Genomic DNA, 21,186 nt, shown 5'->3' with positions numbered 1-21,186 from the left:
AGGTCTCGACTTCTCCTGGTCCGTGTAGTCGGCATTAGTGACACGGCAATTGATGCATGATCATCAACTAATTAAAGCCAACGTCAACTCCCACCCTGGTACCACGTATCAATCGACCAAGCCTCATCCTGTCCCTTCTAGTTTACTTTGACATCCCTCATCAGCCAGTCACCTAGTCGAATCAACGCCAGGGCTGTTCTTGTCTTTCCCCCTTACTCATTCTTACCATTCCACCTTGCAACAATGCCCGTTCCCGTTCAAGCTGCATTCAAGCCCCTCACCAAGCCAGAGGTGGGCGTCAATGGCTACGTTGAGCCAACTATCGGCAAGTCAGAAGTCCTTAAGAAAGGCTCTGCGCCCTTCAAAGCTCGGACACTCGACTCAGACATTCGTGTTGACCACGACGTTGAGATCACTGTCCGCGATGGCTGCAGACTCTACGCCGACGTTTTCCGCCCCACAGGCGATGAGAAAGTACCCGTCATCATCTCATGGTCTCCTTACGGCAAGAAATACTCCGCTCTCGATATGATCTTCAATGTCTGCGTCTGGGCATGCTGCCTCAAACGCGAAGACGTCAGCGGTCTGGAAAAGTTTGAAGGCCTCGACCCTGCTTGGTGGGTGAACCAAGGCTACGCCATCGCCAACGTTGATGCCCGTGGCGCTGGAGACAGCGACGGTGACGCTGTCTGCATGGGTGCTCAAGAGGGTGAAGATGCACATGATGTCATCGAAGCCCTCGCGAAGCTGCCTTGGTGCAATGGAAGCGTGGGAATGGCCGGTAATTCTTATTTGGCCATTATGCAGTGGCACGCCGCCGCTCAGAAGCCTCCATCCTTGAAGGCAATTGCGCCTTGGGAAGGATGCGGAGACATTTTCCGAGAGCAGTTTTCTCGGGGAGGATGGTTCACCATGAGCAACTTTGACCTCATCACAACGCTAGTGATCAAGGGCAATCATGGTGTGGAAGACTTTGCTGAGATGTATCGCCGCAGTCCCCTTGCCAACGCATACTGGAACGACAAGCGTGTCGATTTCAGCAAGATTGACATTCCCGTCTTTATCACAGGCTCTGATCTGAGCCAAATCCATACCATGGGTGCTGTCCGAGGTTGGATGGAGCTGAAGAGTGATAAGAAGTGGATCAAGTGGTGTGGACATCAAGAGTGGTTTGAGCTTTACGGCGAGAGGGAGAGCTACCCAGAGCTCAAGGTAAGCATTCTATGCCAGTATCCCTTGACTAAACCATCACTAACAGCGGTGCAGAAATATTTTGACAAGTACCTCAAAGGCATCGACAACGACTGGGAGAAGACGCCCCGAGTCCGTTGGGCGACTCTCCAATATGACCAAGGCCGTGTGGAGGAGAACATTGAGTTGGCCGACTTTCCCTCGCCAAACACTGATTACCGTTCCCTGTATCTTGGGTCTGATGGCAGTCTTCTCGATGAGCTCCCTTCCGCTGGTACTACCTCTCACGATTCCGAGGATCGATGGTCCATCTCGAAGTTTCGATACACCTTTGACAAGCCCACGCGAATCTTGGGCATTCCCAAAGCAGAGCTGTATATGAGTTGCAATGCTCTGGATGACATGGTCGTCTTCGTGCAGCTGCGAAAGCTCGACAAGACAGGCAAGGAGCTGAGCCACCTGCAATTCCCCATCGAGAGGACTCCCGTCAAGACAGTCGAGGAAATGTCTGAGAAAGAGCGTATGAGCCTCACGCTTCACAACGGCTCAATGGGAATTCTTCGAGCCTCTCATCGCAAGATTGACTCTACCCGCTCAATGCATCCTCAGTTCCCTTTCCACCCACACGATGAGGCGCAGTTGATCTCCAAGGGTGAGGTTGTCAAGCTGGAGATTGGCATCTGGGCCATGGGGGTTGACTATCAGGCCGGGGAGAGCATCCAGTTCGATGTTTTGGGGCAGTATCCCGGGTTCACAGAGGTGGCAGCGTTTTCCAAGCCTAGGCCGGATAGCGAGAAGAACAAGGGCCGCCATACTGTTCACTTCGGTGGTGATTATCCTAGCCGAGTCATTCTTCCTTTTGTTGAGCTATAGATGATAGTTAATAGACATAGGCTTGACGTCCTTAGAGTGAATACGGCCTTGAATGAGAGTACTTGACTGGTGCCCACATAGCCTTCCCCATACTTGATCCCTGTCGCTTATGGTGGCTCCTGAATGGAGATTGGTATAGATACAACTATTGTAACTTTCCTATGGCTTTTCTATGCGTCGAGAATAAAGTATGATGCTTTTGAAGTAACGTGGCTGGCCCGAGTGGTCATGCTCTTGAGACGCGTTACGATGACGTTGCAGTCAATGACGAGCCATTAGGCTCGTTCAGGTATGCTGGCGCAATGGTAGCGCGTAGTCCTCCTAAGACTAAGGCTCAGGGTTCGAGTCCCTGGTGTACCGGCAAATAACAGTTTGACAGTCACAATGGTTTGTGATTCTTTTGCCGGCCTGGCTTGGTATGTTCTTTTGCTGGCGACAACTCACCCTCGAGACATGGCTAGTTAGGCATTTCTTTTTGCCGCACAACTGTCGTAGGATAGCTCAACTAGCCCCCTGAATGTGGAGACCTTCTTGTTCATCATTTTTGTTCGTTTTGACGAACCCGATGAGTCCACCGAGACTTTAGCTAGGTAGCATCGATACGGTACCAGTCATATCACCTAAGTTCTAACGAAGCTGCGTTAGCTTGGACCCCCAGACTCCTCCCCCCTCCGAACCTATATCTCGATGGCCTCTACCCGAGCGCGACAACTTGGGCGCATACATCAAACCCAATATACGTCGAAATAAAGTAAAAGCAACAATACAGTTTGTCCTGAGTCATTGAATCAGATACCGATCAACTGTTGTTGCCAGCGGTGGAACAGGCTCGGTTGGCCAAATCGTAAGACACTCCTTTGCCGAACCGAAACGAACCGAAACTACAAAACAAGGTCAACAGACCGATCACCTGCAGCTTTTCTAGCATGATCCATCGTGATCTTTTGTTTCATCGTTGAGCTCAAGATCATCATGACGGACCATTCACAACTTCAGCAGGAAAAAGAGTCGACAGGGGCCTGTCTCGAGCCGGTCGAGACTGGCACCTCGTACCAGCCCCCCAAGATAGGGACATGGAGGCGTCGCCTGATCATGCTTTCCCTATGTTTGACCTTATTTCTCAGTGCACTTGATATCACCATCACTTCGACCGCTCTGCCGACTATCGCCAATCAACTCGGTGTCACCGCTCGAGAATATGCCTGGATCGGTAGTGGCTACACCCTGTCCACCACGGCGTCGACGCCAGTCTGGGCAAAGCTCTCAGACATTTTCGGTCGAAAGCCCACCATAATGGTCTCGACGGCGATATTCATGGGCGGTAGTCTTGTTTGTGCTTTGGCCCATTCGAGCACGACACTCATCGCCGGGAGGGTGGTCCAGGGACTTGGTGGTGGGGGCTCCACTGTCCTCATCACCATCATCATTGGCGACCTCTTTGCTCTGGCGGAGCGTGCGAAATACTACGGCCTCACGGGTATTGTTTTCGGAATTGCCAGTGCCGTTGGACCTGTGCTAGGTGGCATCTTTGCACAAGCCGTTAGTTGGAGATGGTGCTGTGAGTTACCTGTTGACTTAATATCCCTACTAGAAAGCTAATATCAGTCCAGTTTACATCAATATCCCGTTCGATGCCGTCGCCTTGGTCGTCCTCTTCTTCACTCTCAAAATCGACATCGAGAAAGAACCCGTTGTGGATGGTCTGCGCAGCCTTGACTGGATGGGGTTCGCCCTCATCATCGGGGGCACCATCTGCTTCCTTTACGGGCTCGAGGCTGGATCTGGTGGCCTTGCGCCCTGGAACTCAGCTCTGGTCATTTGCTTGATAGTCTTTGGAGTCGCCATCTTGGCTCTATTCATGGCTTGGGAGGCCAAGTTTGCCAAAACGCCCATCATCCCCCTTCGCATCTTCCAGAGCACGACGAATATCGCCTCGTTCACGGTTGCGTGTTTACACTCGTTCATCTTTATCTCTTACGACTTCTTCCTCCCTCTTTACTTTCAAGTCATACTCGGGTTCAAGCCCATTATATCTGGAGTCACGCTTTTTGCCCTCATCCTGCCCATGTCCTTTGTAACGTTGCTAGGCGGATATATCGTCCGAAGAACTGGAAACTTCAAGATTCTCATCACCATTGGAGCTGGCCTGATGACGCTAGGCACTGGATTATTCATTGATCTTTCCCAAAGTGTCCAGTGGGCAAAGATCATAGCCTTCCAGTTTATCGCCGGTATGGGATCTGGAGTGTTGTTCCAAAACCCTATGATTGCTCTACAGAGCCACGTCCACCACAAGGACTTGACGGCGACAATGTCAGCATACACGTTTCTACGAAGTCTCTTCACGTCGATTTCTATCGTTGTGGGAACAGTGTTGATCCAGAGGACCGTCGGTGGTGGGAACTTGACGTCTGTCTCACACGACGAAGGATCTGCTACCACTGATAAACAAGACTACATGGACGGCTTGCGTATCATGTGGGCATTCTACACATCCTTAGCTGGAGTTGTGTTTCTCGTATCTTTTCTCATCAAGCCCAAGAAAAATAAAAAGATGGATCATATTGAGTCAGGCTCAAATTAGTATAGGTGGAAGATGGTGGAGGGCATAGGACGAGAGAGGAAACCTGAGAAAGAGGCGCTATGGAACACATCATCGAGTAGAGCATTGTTGACTGAGAATCTACGAATCATCTGGAAGCCTATGTTAGCTTGTCAAGACATAGCTCAGACTCTAGTCTCGGCCCTGGCACCCATTTGAAAGAATAAGCCATGACATAGGCCCCCCTTTTTTTTTTCGAAAGACATAGATCCATGTCCAGGTCTAGGAGTCTAATGTCCCACCCTTTCACACCATGAGCTACCAAAAAGATGTTAATGTCCTCCACAGCAAATCAACACTTTTGATCTTTTCACACATCCCCTATTGTTTCTCTGTGCAGAATAAATACGCCCCATTGCGACTAAACACCGTGACAGGGCCTTCCCACTCCACCTATCCTCTTCTAGCAGCAGACATATCCGGGGAAGCTTGCCCTACCAGAATGCTTCGGCATGGGTGTTGCAAGTGCTGAGTGAAATGATCAAGCTGCAACACATGAACCCTGCAAAATGGGCATTGCAAGCGACCCATGTGATCCATGAAATCTCTGGGACTCGCAGGAGCAGGTGATCCGCTTACTAGTTGAAGTTGTTTTGCAACGGGTTGGGTGAAGCACGAAAGCCAATTCCAGCTGCGGAAAGGAGTCGCCCGAGGTGTGAGTCGGGGTGACATCATGGTCGGTGTCGGGTGGGTTTGCTGCTCATCGGGGCGCAGGTGGTTGGGGAGAGAGGATCCCGGAGTGTATGGGCTTGGTGGCATCACTGGGGACTGCATCGCTCTTCCGGGCTGACTTTTGCCCAAGCCGCCCATTTGAGGGCCTTCAAGTAGATTCTGAATTGATGGCAATCGGCAAGCGGTCTTCTCTTGGTGGTTCGTTTGGACCCTGAGCTCAGGCAACCGCCCTGGACTTGGACCCACGGTCTGTGGCCGAGGGGTAGGATGGACTGAATGCGCGTGTCTCGGCCTGTCCTGGACAACAGGAGTCATAGCATGGGTTCTTTTATCCCTGTGGATATCGGGCGAGCTCTGCGTGATTTGGGGGGTTTCTCGATGTCTCTTTGGGCGAGAGTATTGCAAGGCCAGCTCTGCATCTGCCTGTGTCGGCGTAAGTTGAGGCTCGATGTTCTTGTCTCCCTGTTCTACCATTCTGCATGCGAGCTGCGCGACTAAAGTCGCCTCCGGAGTCATTGAGGGTGTCGGTTGAAGGCCAAGGATGCTTTCCTGCTCAGCAACTGGCGACTGAGCCACCACAGGTGTTAGTGGATCCGTAATTGTGCTGTCGGTGCTGGGCGCTGTGTCCATGGAAAGATCCCTATCTTCAGGTTCCGCTTGAGAGTGGTCTTCCGCAGCTACTGGTTCCTCGTCCGTAATAGCTTTGTTAATATCAGAATCTGCCGGCCGTTCCTGGCCCGATGGGGTATCCTTATCCGGGACAGATTCTTCGTCCTCCTCTGAGTCTTCCCCAGTCAGGTCAATGACTATGGGTGCGGTAACTCCGGATTCCGCATTTTGGACGGGCTGTGGGGTTTCTGTTGCCTCTTCTTCCATGGGGACAGTCTGAGCCAACGGCTGGACGGACCCGTTTTGCTGGATTATTTGGCAAGGATCTTGTCATGTCAGTAATGCTCACCAAGCATTGTCCAGGGATTGCTTACTGTTTTCTTCCCCAGGATTTGTTCTTTCTGGCCCCTCTTCAACGCTTCTCTCGTCCGACTCCTCTTCGACACCTCTTTCTTCTGGCTCGTCTTCGACAACTCCCTCTTGCCCAGCCTCTTTAGCCGCCAGAAAGTCCAGAACCTGCCTTTGAATGTGAGGCTCCAGCGCGCATATTTCAGGAGGGTTCAAATCCTTGGCTGAGACCCAAGCAACCTCACTTCCGTCAGGACATGGCGAGCCATTAAAGAACATGACGGGAAACTCTCGATTAGAGACACATTTCCCGCCAGCCTCGTACCCTTTGCTCCACTGGAACGTCTTGGCCAAGGAGTCGTACGTATAACATGAAGGAAGGCTCTTGAGCAGCCCTAGGCTTTCGATCGAGTCTTCGACACCGAATCTTTCGAGGTTCTCAAGTGGGAGGACGATCGCCGCGGTCCATATTTTCAGCATTCTCCAGTAGACTTGATAGACTTCCCCAACTGTCGGATCAGTGATTGCCATGATGCTCCGACGTCGAGTTGAGCTGCTGATCTGAGGTGTGAATTCACCACTACCTTCTGCTTCATAGTCGCCATCATCATCACGCAATGGTTCCTCGGGCACGGGGGCGATAGTATCATACCCCACCTCAATGCTATCCGCAGAACGAGGTTGGCTGCGAATCCCAAACGCCTCTCTAGCGACAGCATTGTTCTGCTCGGCGAGGTCCTCATCACAATCCACGACCCGATATCCCATCATCTTGATGACTGATACATAGTTCCGTGGCATATTGGGATGCTTGCTCTGGCAGATTTGGCGTGATGCTGCTTTGAGAGGATTCTCCTTGAAGTTGATATTGTGCCTCCGGCATCGTATGATGTACCACTGGCCGTAATCTGGAGGATACTGTACGATGATGCGTTTGACGGGTGCATTGCCGTTACGGAAGACTTCGGCAAATGTTATGGTACTCTTCTCGAGCCCGCGTCGTCGTCTTTTCGGAGCAGGTGGGCGACTAGGACTCGCCTTTCTCTTGTTGGTTGGCTTTAATCGTGAGTTTCGGGTCATGAAAAGTCGTTTGGAGTATATCACTAACCTGGTCAGCAGCAAGGATGGTGGAGTCGACGGATGGGCCTTGTGCTTGGTTGGTCTCAGACACCGGGGTCGCTGGCATTGTCGGTGTACGTGAGATTGCAACTTGATCAACCCCGCTGGGGGTGTCGATTTGAGTAGTATCAGGGCTACTCTTAGCGATGTGAGATTCGACTTCCCTCAGAATGGGTTTGAGTAAGGTGGTGACCAGGTCCTCCACGACATCATTAGTTTCGTCGTGCCAGTCCCTTGTCGCTTCTTTCAGACCAGACTCTCTCTCACGAATGAGTCGTCTCCTCTCCGCTCGGAAAGCTTGGCATTCTTCTTCTGTCTCTGCCGCGGCGAGTTTGGCCTCAACAGCGTGCAATGCGCGTGCATTTCTTTGGGCCGGTTGTGGTAGTTTGTTAAGGACTGTCAAACACTTCTCTGTCTCTATGTTGATACGCTCGATTAGGGATCGTGACCGGGGTGACTGGCCAGTCATTTTGCCTGATTGGGTTGGGTGAACAAACTTTTGATAGTTAAAGAAGGAGGCGAGATGGATGGGGGTTCTGGGCGCAGGGTCCTTATGAGTCGATAGTTGAGAGACCACAGCATATGAGAAATGCTCATCTGTCACAAATCATGCACGCTAGGGTGATTGTAGCGGCAAGGTGCTCTGTAGGCTGCACAAGCAAACAAGCCGACTCCACCAAAGGTTACACAACATCCACCGGCCCTCCAAATTCTTGGCTGGGCAATGGTCAAAGGGGCTTCCCGGGAGTGTTGAAGGAGATTTTAGCCCCGTGAGAATCTGTTTCAATATCATTCTTTGCGTCGTCGAGTTCATCGATGTCCAACTCAACTCCATCGCCTCATGCTCCGTGGGTATTAGGGATGGGTTGAAAGCAAACAGGGCTATGCATCCCAGCATGCAGGATGTTGTGGCGTTGATGGTTGCATCCACCGCTTTTCAGCTCCTCGTGTAAGCACCCTGCTGATTGGCCATGAGATTTGTTTGCTACCAGCCATCTCTCCCAACATGTTTGCTATAGGCTTTCGATACGCGTGTGACCGCGTCTGCGATGAATTGGCCAGAGTCGATGGGTCTACTATCCCTGCCCAACTAGGTATTATTGGCTTGCTCATGCTTCAATGCCCAGGGCCGACGTCGCGTTACTATGCGCATAGTTATGTAGCCGGAGCCTAATCCCGACCCGTCTCTCCCCTGTCACAGTCTGGTCTTCATTTGCCGCCCCCAGAGATGCCTAGGAAATATCCGCTCATCACTAACACTGTCGTGCCTTGGTGGGTCGCCCATGAACAAGACTTTGGACGGATGCAAACGGCTAAATGAAATCTTTTGGGGGCATCTAAAAGCAAACGAGAGCTTGGTCGAGAGCCCGGTGTCTTAGTTTTTGCTTTTCTTGGAGTTTGACTTTGGACGCCATGTTTTGGAAAACGTCGTTCGTTTGCATGGGGTCAGGAAGAAAACCTCCTAAAAGCGCTCAGGCTGGAAGCCATCTCATCTCACCTACCGACACAATAAAGGGCAATGGGCTATACTTATGGATCTAAGTAGGAGAAACTGGATAGCGTGGTTAGCAGTTCTGACGTTTGATCAGTAAGGAGACCCTGCGAGGCTGTGCGAGAGGCGTTGAGGCCTCGGAGATCCCAAGCCCATCCAGAATAAGATATCTTTATCAAGGTTCTCCGTATTGAAAAGCGATCAGAACCGCGAGATCTAGTACGGACATGAACTGCCATTGAAAAGGCATGCCAACCAAAGCACGGGCGGTAAGCATCAGGTTTGCAAACTGCCCGATCTTAGCAGAACCTGAGTCTCTATCCTGAACACTGGCCCGAACACAGCTTATGCGGCAGTGTGCGCGCCTATACGGCACTGCTGGGGGCGAAAACCGTGCACAAGGCAGGCGATTAGGATCTACAGCAAGCCTCGTTACACTACCAGGGTCTGGGCCGGCGTCGTATTACTACCTACCACAAAGTGAGACAGATGGTTTTGGAGGCCTGAAGATTCACCAACGGCAGGGATCAACTTGCAAAAATGCAGGCTGTAAGAAAATCGGTGGAAACCTGGCGTTGTGCCTGCAGCCAGCCAATCCCAGCACAGAAAAGTTGCAGGCCTCTCCAACTCCCTGCAGGGCCTCGCCATTGCACAGCCCCCGGGCGGCCGTTTGCTTCTGTGTTCAGCTTTGTGAGCGCTGCGGCAATAAATCGATGCTCTTGTCGATGGAATCGCTTCATTAGTGACTCTGCAAGTTCTACCCCTGAGTCTAAGCTCATCCCCAATCGAGCACCCCACACATTAAGCAAAGGCGACTCTCTAGCATGGCAGAGGCACTTGGAGTCGTCGGAAGTGTCATCGGCATCATCCAAATCACTGCGACAGTTGCGCTCCGACTCAACTCCCTCGTCCAAGGGATCCGTGATGCCCCAGATGACATCCGCCATCTCCAAGATGACGTTGCCAATCTAGCCGCTGTTCTAGATACGACGCATGAGCTGTCAGAACAATACCAACATGTCGAAGCCCCATCCTTAACGAGAGCGTTGAAGGGACAACTAGGGACCTGCGAAAAGTCCATGCAGGATATTCGGACTTTTCTGAATCCTCTCGTTCAGAAGGCGTTGGGAGGAAATAAGTTTATCAGAATGGTTGAGTGGAATCTGAAGAAGAGTGAGCTTCGTGACTTGAGAGGAAGGCTCAGTGAAGGGAAGGCTGGTTTGAACCTGACGATAACTAGTCTGCATGGGTAAGTGAAGAAGACACTGAGAGGCGATGCGATTTTTCGCTAACACTCATTCAGGTACCTCGAGGGAAAGAAACTGGACGAAATCAAATCCGACATTGGCCAGCTCTATGAGAAAATCATGTCTGACTTCAAAGATATCGTCCGAGGAGAGGAGTTCCGAAAACAGATCGAGAAAGATGTCGACAATGACTCGGTCAGGGATGGCCAGAGTGACGCCGGTTTCGTGATGAGGAACTTTATAGACCAGACACCTGTTATCGGTTACCCTGATCAGGGAGCTGGGGCATCTAGGTAAGTGCAGAACAACCAAACGGGTAGACATCATGCTAAACGTGTGAAGCACTTCCGATACCTTAGCAGGAGGCGATGATCTCTTCAACATGGACAACCCCGAAGCCATGCTTGATGCCGTCCGTAGTCAGAACAAACAATATGTCCGTGCCCTTATTTCTAGAGGCGTAGGTCTCACCGGGAGATCGAAGCAAGGATTCACAGTCCTTCACTACTGCGCCTTTGACAACGATGTGGCCATGGGACAACTCCTGATCAAGAATGGAGCCCAGCTCAACACCAAAGATTTTCACCTCAGAAGTCCACTCCGATTGGCTCTGTCATTGCCATCTTATGGGTTTGCTGAGTTGCTTGTCGACAGTGGGTGTGACATTGGTGATTCTGTCGAGGAGTTGAGGCAACTACTAGCCAGAGAGGGCGAAATCCCTGGGCGAACTGGTCTCTTTCAAGCACTTTCTAGGACACTCAACCCGTCAGATCAATGCTCTTTTCTACATCCGGCGATTCGAGCAGGGGATACAAAAAGCCTCCAAATTCTTTTTAAGTCGGGGTTTGACCCGAAGTTCAAGGACGGGACCGGTAGGTGGACCCAAGGTGGTCGTTCAGCTTCAAAACCTAACAGTATTTAGGGCTTTCGCTCTTCTTTTACGCATTATTACATGAGAATGTCCCTTCTCTACGATTTCTTTCGGAGCAAGGGGCCGATATAAATGAATGGCTTCCTACAAGCACGATACCGAAACTAAGCCCCAACTTACCAAAGCAACAAGAGATACAAAAAACCCTTACTCGAGGGGCTACTCCACTCCATCTAACGGCGAGAGTCATGAACGATGCCGAAATGATCAAGTTGTTATTGGAACTAGGAGCCGACCCGAATCACGTCCTCCGCACCTCTAATCGTAGGTACACCAGCATGAGGCTTCCAACCTTTACTGACTTTTTTCTAGGTGAAATCGTTTTAATCGGTGTTTGTGCCAATCACTTCCTCGGGGTAGCCAGAGAGCTTCTTAAAGCAGGCGCCAACCCGAACCATGCCAGCAACGACGGCCGAAATGCAATGTACTGGGCATTGTACTGCGGAAACGTGGAACTATTCAAGTTGCTTGTCCAGAACGGTGGCGATGTCAACTATCGCTGGCAGCATGACGAGTGCACACTTGTTATGATGGCTGCTGAGAGGGGAAACATGGATATTCTTCGAGTTCTCATGGACGCGGGAGCTGATGTAGGGGGTCAAAACAAGAACGGAGAGACGGCGTTGGGTCTTGCGCAACAGAAGAACAAGAAGCAGGCGGTGGAGCTTTTGCAAAAGACTGCTCAACAAGGAGCAGGACGGGATACCAAAGGCCCTGTTACGCCGTTTAGGCTGCAGGGATCGTACACGAAGCAAGCGACTATATCGTGATAGACAAGGCGGATGCCAGAGAACACGCGCCTTCAATCAATCTTGAAATACTGTTTGCAAGATATTCAGCCTTGTCATTGTTATACCCAACAAGAATAGCAACATTCAGGATACCCAGAGTCTCATTCGAGGTTAGCTTTCACATTCACTCCACGCAATACCAATATGGTGTAGCTGCTTCGCAATCACATCGCAGCGCAGGCAATTGCGTCAAAATGGGCAACAGTGTTCAGTCGATATCTATTGTATTTCTTTTATCTCTCTTCATACAGATCAGCTAGATCTGGAAATCAACTCTAGCAAAACTCACTTGATGATTCATCCCCCTTGTCCTCCGGCATGAATCCTCCGCAGCGTTTATGCTCTTGTCAGCACCTTGTAAGCAAGCGGTGTCACTTCTGCTCGCCCCGAGGTGCCCTCATCTGCGAGCGTCTCTCCGACAACGTCCGGGTCCCCGAGCTTGTTTCCCCTTCAACACTCTCACTCTCGGTCCCTTGGCCTGCTTCTCCCTCTTCTGGTGCTCTCTGCTGTGATGTTTGCTCTGGCCCCCAACTACTTCCACTGTTCTTCTGTTCCTTGCGCTGCTTTGAGAAGTTTCCCACTCATCAAATACCTTGGACAATGCGTTCTCCAGTCGTTTCTTCAGTTCCTGATCATTCTTCCACCGAGAATCGTCCCTTCCCAGCTGCCCGACAATTATCGCCACACCTCTTGGTTCATGAACTGGCGCGAGGCCTCGATCACCTCAGCTTTCCAATCGCTGATATAAACAGACCTGGGCTTTGGGGTCCCCGGGAAGATAATATTCCAGATCCTAAACCGCCAGTCGCTCACCGACATATTCCTAGTGCCACTCCGCGACCGAAGCCCGTCCTCTTGAGAGCGTGTGATTCCGTCCGGTACAACATGTTCACCAACTTGGCACGCTCGTTCGATGAGATGTTTGTCGCGAGCATCGTCGCTATCAAATGTCTGATAGCAGACGGGACAATAAGGGGGTTGCTTGTGGGCGCGTGAGATATGCTGTATGACACGGCTGATACTGGTGAGTTTGCGGCAACGGCACTCCTGAAACTTGGTTGGCCTGTACTTGAAAAAGGGACACGCCAAAGCGTCAGGCGAAGTACCTTCGTTTGGCCTCTGACGCTTGATGACAGGCTCATCTGAATTTTCATTGACGTCGTCTTCCGATCCATCCCTAGGTCGCTTGTGGAGATTGGGCTCATGGTTCGTACCCATTGACGGTGGCTCAGGGTCTCCGGAAGCATCCTCCCCATCTTCCGCAGAGTTGGTAGCAGAATTTCCGTTTCAATCGCATAGTTCCGGGTCTACTTCCGGATATTCCCAGAGTTCATTCCAGTCCTCGAAGGAACAGCCAGCCGCGTTGAGTTCAGGATAGTCGTTGGCGTCAGTAGGCTCCAAAGGTCTGGACTCTCCTTCAAAATTCAGGAAACTTTCGAGCGTTCGATATCTCATCCCTGGAGTAGGCCAAGCCGCTGGTCTACTAGGGATCATGTTTTGATGGATCCTGAGGCGGCCGTTAGTCCGGCCCCTGGTCACAATCATCATATCGTTCATCCTAGAGTCGTCCATCGGGCTTGCAAGTGCAACGGCCACGCGCACATCTTCTACCCCGGGTCCCTCCATCGGGGCTCTTGGAGCCGTCTGATACAGCGAGTATCTGTTCTGGATATCCAAGGGGAGGGTGTCAATAGTTAACAATATGTTGTCTTCCGGAATAGGTATATTGTTCCCCCTCGGTATAAAGCGCTCCTATGCTATCGGTTCGTTTAGTACATCCACTTGGTGACGGCCGCCTCAGACTACTTGGGTTTGACTTGCTAAATTGGGGGTAGGCTTACCAGCTGTAGCGTTCGAGCAAGCGGGTAGCTTGGCTGAGGCTCTGCGGGTTGAGTGAGGACTCAGAACGTGGGCAATCCTTCAGTAGGTGTGAGATGGCGAGCAAGGACGAGAATGAGCTGAGAAAAACACGAGGCAACAATCATGAAATTTCTCTCTTCTTTTTCCTTTTTAGCCAATCCCATGGCAATCAACACTCAACCGTACGCGCAATATTGGGGGTTGCCAATCAAAGGAGGAGGTTATGGCCACGTCGCCCCCCGTTCTTCGACCCTTCGAGGGCTGCTAAAAATGCAGTGGAGCCAGTAACAAATGTGATCACATGCCTGTGTTTACTTTCACGAAAGTGTTTCAACACAACTGTGATGGGCCGCACAGTATGCTTCCTCCCACTGTGGGCGTAGTGGCCTCTCTTCAATACAAGAGTGTCAGGCACAACAGCAATGAATCTAGTTTCGCTTTCACGCTACTTCTTCACTTCTAAGACGTGCCCCTGGTCTATTTCGTTTTTACTTTGAACTAGAAGACCGCAGCACGACGAGCCGTTTATAAAGCAACAATACCCAAAGCGTCAGTTTTCCCCGGTCGAAGACATACCGAGGTCGGTATCAAAGCCGGTTTCAAATCAGATCAACCAGGTCTATCATGCATGCGCAGTCACAGTAAACACGATACTGCAACAAAGTCCCAGTTCTTTTAAGCATCGCGCAAGGAAATCTCTAGCAGTCAGGCACGCTGACAGGAATATTAATGTGCACACTGGTCGCCAACCCGCTCAGACTCGTCTCCTTGAACTCATTTCTCATTCCCTTGGCCGTGAGTCGCATGGCCCGGATGGCATCGTCGAGTCTCACTCGCTGTGTTCCAGTCTCGCTGCTCAGAGCCAAGTTGGCACTGGAGATGGCCTTTGTGGCTCCCAGGGCGTTTCGCTCGATGCAGGGAGCCTGGACCAGACCGCCGATAGGGTCGCAGGTGAGTCCGAGGTTGTGTTCGATACCAATCTCGGCAGCTTGCTCAATCGTCTCGGGGCTTGCACCCATGCATGCAGCAAATGCACCAGCAGCCATTGAACAAGCCACGCCCACCTCAGCCATACATCCACCTTCGGCAGCAGAGATGGTAGCTCCACGCTTGTACAGCATACCGATGGCAGCAGCTGTGAGCAAGAACGTGGGAATGTCTCGCTCCAGGTCATCGCTGATGAACTCGATCGTGTACTTGAGAACAGCGGGAATGATGCCTGCAGCACCGTTGGTGGGGGCGGTGACGATCCGGCCGCCACCTGCATTGGTCTCGTTCACAGCAATGGCATACACAGCCAAGTAATCCATGGTCGGGAATGTAGTTCGGCGTGATGGGGACGGGGCGATCGGATGGTCCAATGAGCCGTGAATACGAGGGGGGTGGCGTTTGCGAATGCCTATGCTCTTCACTTGCTCCGGTGTATTGGAAGAAGCAGATGTCTTGGATACAGCTGTGGGGGACGGCAATGCTCCATCATCGCTTTCTTCTGGCTCGGGTGATGCCCACTTGCTTTGGAGACGAGCCGCTGTCGTGTCGCTGGCAGAGGAGGGATACAAGCCCCTCGTCAACCGCTGGTACAGTGCTGGTGCTCGCCGATGGAGCTTGAGAGAACCGGGCAACTTCGAGCCTGCGGGTGCTTGAACACTCTCAAGGATACTAGCATCCATCACACCCCAAATCTTGAACAGCTTCCGGTAGATGTCCTCATCTGTGTAGCCAAGACTCTTCTCATTCTCGTACACCAGTTGCGCAATGGTCAGGTTGTGCTTTCGGCATAGTGACAGCAAGCTAGCGGCATCCCGGAACGGGTACCGCGGGTGCGGAGAAGTGGTGCTCTTGGTCTCGGACTTGACGTCTGTCGAAATGTCTGTCTTGGTTTCGGAGGTGTTTGCCGAGTCATCGCCGAGAAGCGCGGCCGGCTCAACAGCGGCAGCTTCAATAGGCTTGATCTCGGTACCGGTCTTGCGATCTCCGGCGGCATCAGAGCGCCGAATCTCCTTGTAGTACATGTTCTCGGCCAAGTCAGCTGGATGTCTTCCGGCCGGTTCCGCCTGCGGATCGGACGCTTCGAGCTGAGCTGGAGCATTTGGTGAGAGTGTTTGTTCCGGTGCGATGGATAGTGCACCGTTGACGACAAAGCCACCACCAACACTGAACATGTCGTTGGTGGCCAAGACGTAGCCTTCTTTGTCAAAGACGGTGAAGCGCATGCCATTGCTGTGCATGGGCAATTTGCGACCCCATTCCCAGACGAATTCGCGTTCATAGTCGAAGTCGATCTCTTTTCCCTTGTTGCCATCTTTCGCGAGCCAGCGGCCCAGATGGATCTTCTTGATATCTTTGATCTCGGTGAACCGCGTGGGCACATAACCCGTGTCGACAGTCTCGACATCAGCACCTTCCAGACCAAGGAGGAGAGCGGAGGGTGTCATGTGGCCCTCGCCGGTCAACGCAAGACTTCCGTAAATGGAGACGCGAATCTTGTTGACCTTGTGCAACAGGTTGGCTTCAACCAGGTCATTGACGAAAATGTTTCCGGCGCGCATGGGTCCGACAGTGTGAGAGGAAGAGGGGCCAATGCCGATGGAGAAGAGATCGAAGGTTGAAATGACGGCATGTTCGTGGTCAGCTTCGCTGTATGAGCCCGTCTGCTCATCGTCCTGACCGTCATTTCTGAATGGTGTCGTGGTGCTCAATGGCCTCGCCCTTAGCACCCGCGAGAGAGAGGGAGCGGGCCCTGTCGACGCAATTGGCCATCTTCTGGTTGTTGCAAGGGATACAGACGACAAGACGCGTCGCCCGGACGCCTGCAGCAGCGAAAGCCGCCGCATCCCTGCGCGATTCATTGCAGGAGGTTGAATTGAACTGTTTTTAAAGTTGAAGACAGTTTTCGATAACTTATCTTGGAATTATACCACAAAGATAAGCAAGCTATCGGCGGTGTCAGGGGGTGTCACGGCACATTTCTAACAACTCGACGGTTATTGGCTGCATCGGCTGCTGGTGCTTAGTGGCGTCGGAATATTGTTCGGCCAGCCAATAAGATTAGCTTATTCTGCATGGTTGTTCGGTCCCGGCTCCGAATGGAGTCGGGCAGCGGTCCCCGAACCGGTCACGTGGCCGAGATTTCCCCATAATTTCGCCCAAACACCCCGGATGCCGAGACAACCCGCCCCATGCCGCTAGAACGCCATGCAGCAGCGAGCGCCCGCTAGAAACATCCCATCAAACACGAAGCATGCATTGAGAGCAGCATTCGGCACAGTACTTGACACCTATAGCAAAATGAGATGCTTAGAACAAGTTTGTAATTGTCTTCGCTTAAATTCCGCTCACATATTTCGTGTGGAAGGGCGAAACTCTTGGTTAAACTCACCGCTCTCGGGGGCTTGAGGTGCGAGGAAGTCAAGCTTACTCATTATCCTCGTAGTAATGCAGGGAGGGGAAGCTCGATCACACCTTGATGAGCGTTCCACGCGTCGCTCAAGCACGTCACGGCAGAGCCAATCCCTTTTGTCTCACCCGCACTACGCAATGCCAAGTTTCGAATGCAATTGCCAAGCCTCGTGCTTATTTTGTTTTGTTTTTCTTGTGAGCAGACTCGGGCATTCTTGCTCTCTTTCGTCCTGCCTCTTTGCGTCTACAAAACATGGCATCAACACAGTTGGCGGATCCTCACCCCACACCCCACAACACTAACGATCTAACTTGACAAATATTTATGTCCATTGTGTTTGCAATGGGCATATTTATTCGATTTCATTAATCATTAGAGGATTTCGCATTGGGCTGGACACGTTTCATCATTCGAATGAGAGATGGACATTCCTTGGTGAGAGGGTGTTTGACTGCCCTAGACTTGGACAGGATGACTTGCTGGCCGTAATTTCGAATGTCCGTGGGTGTTCATCAATCTCGTCGGCAGATAGGTCAGACGGCTGGTCATATGATCTAGCTTCTTTACAAGTTGATATGTAGACAATAGGATAGGGAGTTGCAAGGAACTGGGGGCACTGCCCTCGGGTTTGTTGGATATAACTAGCATTGCGTGGCAACGGCCGTGACCGAAAACCACCAAGGTGTTTGTCAAGATGCCGAGACAGGAATATTCTCTGTAATACTTATCTCACCTAATATGAGTCTTATGGCTGTATCATTGGTCGCGAGTAGATCATGACTAGCACGTGGGTTTGAATCACCGACAACATGGGAGATCAGGCATAGAATGAACTTGGAATTGATAAACAAGGCTTGTCACATTTTCTACCCTCACACCATTAGGCCTTGGCCTCCTTTGCCTCCCCCTGTGGTATCAAGAAACCAGAAAAGAATCCGTCAAGAGATTCGTAGTCATCAAGCTCGCCAATGTACGACACATACTGATCCGGCCTGAGAATGACCACGCAGCCTTGGTCGGGAGAGATACCAAATGTCTCATAAAGACGTCCATGGCCCTCGTGGTACGATTGATCGTCCACAAAGATCTTGTTGTAGTCCCAGCCGTCCACCTCATCATATGGTCGTAGAACCTCTGGGAAGTCGAAAATCTCGTGATCTTGGCGCTTAGCAGCATGGACTGTGAGGACTTCAATGACAGAGTCGTATCTTGCCGATGGCGGTGTGAAACGCTTGAGGAAGGATGATGGAGCAGATAGCTTGTCGCAGAGGCTGTTCATCCGCTTCTTCTGTCCTTCTTGGTCGATGTTTCCGGGGAATACGATCACTCTCCATGTGCCGTTGCTTCGAAGAAGCTCCTGAAGATGCCAGGGTCTGGCATCGGATTGGTTGAGAACCTTGACGCTTGGCATACGCATGCCAAGCTTGACCTCAGACGCGAGAGCCTGGAGTTTGGCGGCCTTAGAGGTCTCGTTATCCGGGTCCGGTTTAGAAACGATGTTGCTTCGAGCATAGTCAACAGCTATGGGTATACCATGTCAGTTTGCGTCTCTGAAAAGCATCAAACATGTACGTACCAATGCCACTGGCAAACATGTTGCCCTTCTCGAAGGCCTCCTTGAATTTATCCATGCTGATACCCTCCTCATCCATAATGTCCTTTGCGGGACGACCCGAGAAAAGCCGTGAAAACTTGTGATCAAAGTCGATCAAGGCTTGCGCAATGCCCTTCCTTTCAGACTCGTACGTCTTCAGAATCGAGCGGTTGGCAAGTCCCTTGACGACAGTTGCAATCTTCCATCCAAGGTTGAAAGCTGTTCAGCTTTAGTTATGTTGGTCGTGCAGAGAAAGGTAACTTACAATCCTGCATGCTCACGTTCATACCCTGACCAGCTTTGGGGCTGCACAGTCACTCATTAGTGGCTTGGACGCGAAAACACTTCGGGAGACGAACCTGTGAGTATGAACAGCATCGCCAGCCAAGAACACTCTCTCGTGGGCAGAGAAGCTTGAGCCAACACGCTGCCCGATCTGGTACGCTGTCCACCAGTCCAGCTTTCGGTAAGATAGCTTGTAGGGGGCCATGATTCGCTGCGCAGACTCAAGAATCACGTCCGGCGTGATCCATGATCGATCCGCCCGAGAATCCTGATCGCCAATCTTCTCCGTCGTGGTGAGTTGGATGTAAAGGCGAACCAGCTTGTTTTCTCTCGGAATGACCATGACACTTCCAGAATTGGCAGAGTGGATGGCACATCGCATGCGAATATCGGGAAAATCGGTGATGGGAACAATATCGAGGACACCCCAGATGTAATCCGTGGACTCGCCCTCAAGCTTGAAACCAAGCTCCTTGCGAACCCATGAGTGAGCACCATCTGCTCCCAACATGTACTTTGCCTTGACGATCTCTACCGTATCGGCCTTTTGGTTGAGCTCGGCTGCCTTGATCATCTCAGCAGTGTCGTCGGGAGAGAGGTTGCTGCGGAACAGGCCGTCTTGGATGACTGTTCCGTTGACGGAGGTGGCTGTTTGCTTGGGTCGGGCTTCCTCCTCACTCAGATGCTGCAAGTTGACAGTGATGGGATAGGCTTCGGGGTCTTCAACAGTCTTTTCGTCAATCTCCAGGCTGGTTGGGATGACTCCACGCTCAACCGAGACCTTGCCTTCACTGAATTCGTTGATGGCATCGAGAAAGAATCTCTCGATTCGGCCTTGGTGGAGGACGACTTGCTGGAAGCGGCTGATGCCAGGGATGGTATCAGGGATGCGTGAAGATCTATGAAGGACGCCCTTCTCATCAGGGTTCCAAAGCCTGATTTCCAACATGTGGTTGGACTCCATCCAGGCCCTGTGGGCGAAGCCAAAGGAGTCGAAGATTTCCAGGGTTCGACATTGGAGGCCATCTGCTTGGCCATTGAAAACCTGTATTATTGTCAGAAAACGGATTGAAGTGGCAGTGAATATCGAGATTGTACCTTTGTGCCTCGCTTGTCCACGATGCGAGTCTTGACGCCGCACTTGGCGAGCCATGTCGCCATCATCAGGCCGGCAGGTCCGGCACCGACGATGAGGACGTCGACATGATCAGTCTGTGCGCCAACGGCCATGATTGTGCGGGGGTTAGGAGAGGGAGTTGGTTTGCGTTGAGTGGCCTGAAAAGACTTGTATGAGCTGAGGTGTTGAGCTTAGACCAGGTCGTGGTTGTTCATCGTCTTATAGGTAGTTGTGGATGTAAGGCTGATTGATGTCTGACTAACTAGCAGGGCTGTAAGATCGTCCATCGGTTACTGCTTCGGAAGACGGGCAACACTCATGTTTGTACAATCACCGCTTCCAAGCGTGCTTAGTACCTTGGCGCAGGTGCCGAGTCATATTGACAAACTCGTGGCCACTGAGTGGATCTGCACTCTCCAGTGCGTCGGGATTGTGCTAGACCCCGCAAACTAACCCGGGGTGAAGGCGGGGGAAACCACTGGGGGAAGGGCATGGTGTGGGGAGACCCCTGACCTCGACACGTCGGCAGCTTGTTTCGGAGCTTTCGGATGCCTGTTGGTGGGCACGTTGCTGCTCGCCTTCGGGCCAGTGGATGGAACTGGCTGATCCTCAGAGCTGTCAGCGACCAACTGGCGAAGAGGCGTATCTAATCCCCACGAGGGGTGAGGGCCTTCGGGTTACAGGGTTGACCATCGGATATACCTCATGGTGTCTATTTACCTAATTCAGGTTCGGGTGCAGGTTGATGATGCCCGAGGTCAGAGTCGGACTGGAAACTCGACGTAATAATCCCGCCGGCTACGCGGATGCAGAGCAAGGAAGATTTTGCATCAGCCGTGATCTTAGATAACTTTGTGTAAGAAATGAATAATCACGTAAAACATAACCATGCACGCAGTGCAAACCGGCCCGAGCTAGGTCCAATGAGACCGCACATATTTCTGCACACTGAGGCGAGATGTATGTAGGTACAGAGGTTGGTTGTAGCTGCATCAACACTGGATACTACGCCTGTGTGGATCAAAGTCAAGACATGATATTGATGAAACTCTGCA

The 21,186-nt window shown here is 51.7% G+C and overlaps 6 protein-coding genes and 1 non-coding gene across 7 annotated transcripts; 4 read left to right on the top strand and 3 right to left on the bottom strand.

The window, feature by feature from the left end:
* Positions 1–243: 243 nt before the first annotated feature.
* Positions 244–2,064, top strand: LRP88_11205 (Alpha/Beta hydrolase protein; the record flags this gene model as incomplete). Its single annotated transcript, XM_083247636.1, has 2 exons — positions 244–1,212; positions 1,267–2,064. 2 exons carry the CDS (start codon positions 244–246, stop codon positions 2,062–2,064), a joined length of 1,767 nt encoding a protein of 588 aa, XP_083096784.1.
* A 288-nt stretch (positions 2,065–2,352) lies between these two features.
* Positions 2,353–2,424, top strand: LRP88_11204. Its single transcript has one exon. It is a non-coding gene; the product is annotated as a tRNA-Arg (tRNA).
* A 612-nt stretch (positions 2,425–3,036) lies between these two features.
* LRP88_11203 (major facilitator superfamily domain-containing protein) lies at positions 3,037–4,648 on the top strand (the record flags this gene model as incomplete). Its single annotated transcript, XM_083247635.1, has 2 exons — positions 3,037–3,622; positions 3,675–4,648. The coding sequence occupies 2 exons, from the start codon at positions 3,037–3,039 to the stop codon at positions 4,646–4,648; spliced, it is 1,560 nt and encodes a 519-aa protein (XP_083096783.1).
* A 1,644-nt stretch (positions 4,649–6,292) lies between these two features.
* LRP88_11202 (uncharacterized protein) lies at positions 6,293–7,481 on the bottom strand (the record flags this gene model as incomplete). Its single annotated transcript, XM_083247634.1, has 2 exons — positions 6,293–7,351; positions 7,404–7,481. 2 exons carry the CDS (start codon positions 7,479–7,481, stop codon positions 6,293–6,295), a joined length of 1,137 nt encoding a protein of 378 aa, XP_083096782.1.
* A 2,249-nt stretch (positions 7,482–9,730) lies between these two features.
* On the top strand, positions 9,731–11,854 carry LRP88_11201 (uncharacterized protein; the record flags this gene model as incomplete). Its single annotated transcript, XM_083247633.1, has 5 exons — positions 9,731–10,155; positions 10,210–10,446; positions 10,496–10,806; positions 11,313–11,348; positions 11,397–11,854. 5 exons carry the CDS (start codon positions 9,731–9,733, stop codon positions 11,852–11,854), a joined length of 1,467 nt encoding a protein of 488 aa, XP_083096781.1.
* Positions 11,855–14,433: 2,579 nt separating this feature from the next.
* LRP88_11200 (serine dehydratase alpha chain-domain-containing protein) lies at positions 14,434–16,584 on the bottom strand (the record flags this gene model as incomplete). The annotated part of the gene is made up of 1 exon (XM_083247632.1): positions 14,434–16,584. The coding sequence occupies one exon, from the start codon at positions 16,582–16,584 to the stop codon at positions 14,434–14,436; it is 2,151 nt and encodes a 716-aa protein (XP_083096780.1).
* Positions 16,585–18,015: 1,431 nt separating this feature from the next.
* LRP88_11199 (FAD binding domain-containing protein) lies at positions 18,016–20,244 on the bottom strand (the record flags this gene model as incomplete). Its single annotated transcript, XM_083247631.1, has 5 exons — positions 18,016–18,656; positions 18,712–18,948; positions 19,019–19,035; positions 19,089–20,059; positions 20,113–20,244. 5 exons carry the CDS (start codon positions 20,242–20,244, stop codon positions 18,016–18,018), a joined length of 1,998 nt encoding a protein of 665 aa, XP_083096779.1.
* Positions 20,245–21,186: the final 942 nt, after the last annotated feature.

The sequence above is a fragment of the Fusarium phalaenopsidis genome (assembly GCF_050370095.1).
Source record: "Fusarium phalaenopsidis strain FUZ10S chromosome Unknown contig_32306, whole genome shotgun sequence".
NCBI classification, from domain to species: domain Eukaryota; kingdom Fungi; phylum Ascomycota; class Sordariomycetes; order Hypocreales; family Nectriaceae; genus Fusarium; species Fusarium phalaenopsidis.
Note: the sequence above shows the minus strand (reverse complement) of the source record. Positions and strands in the feature narration are given on the sequence as shown.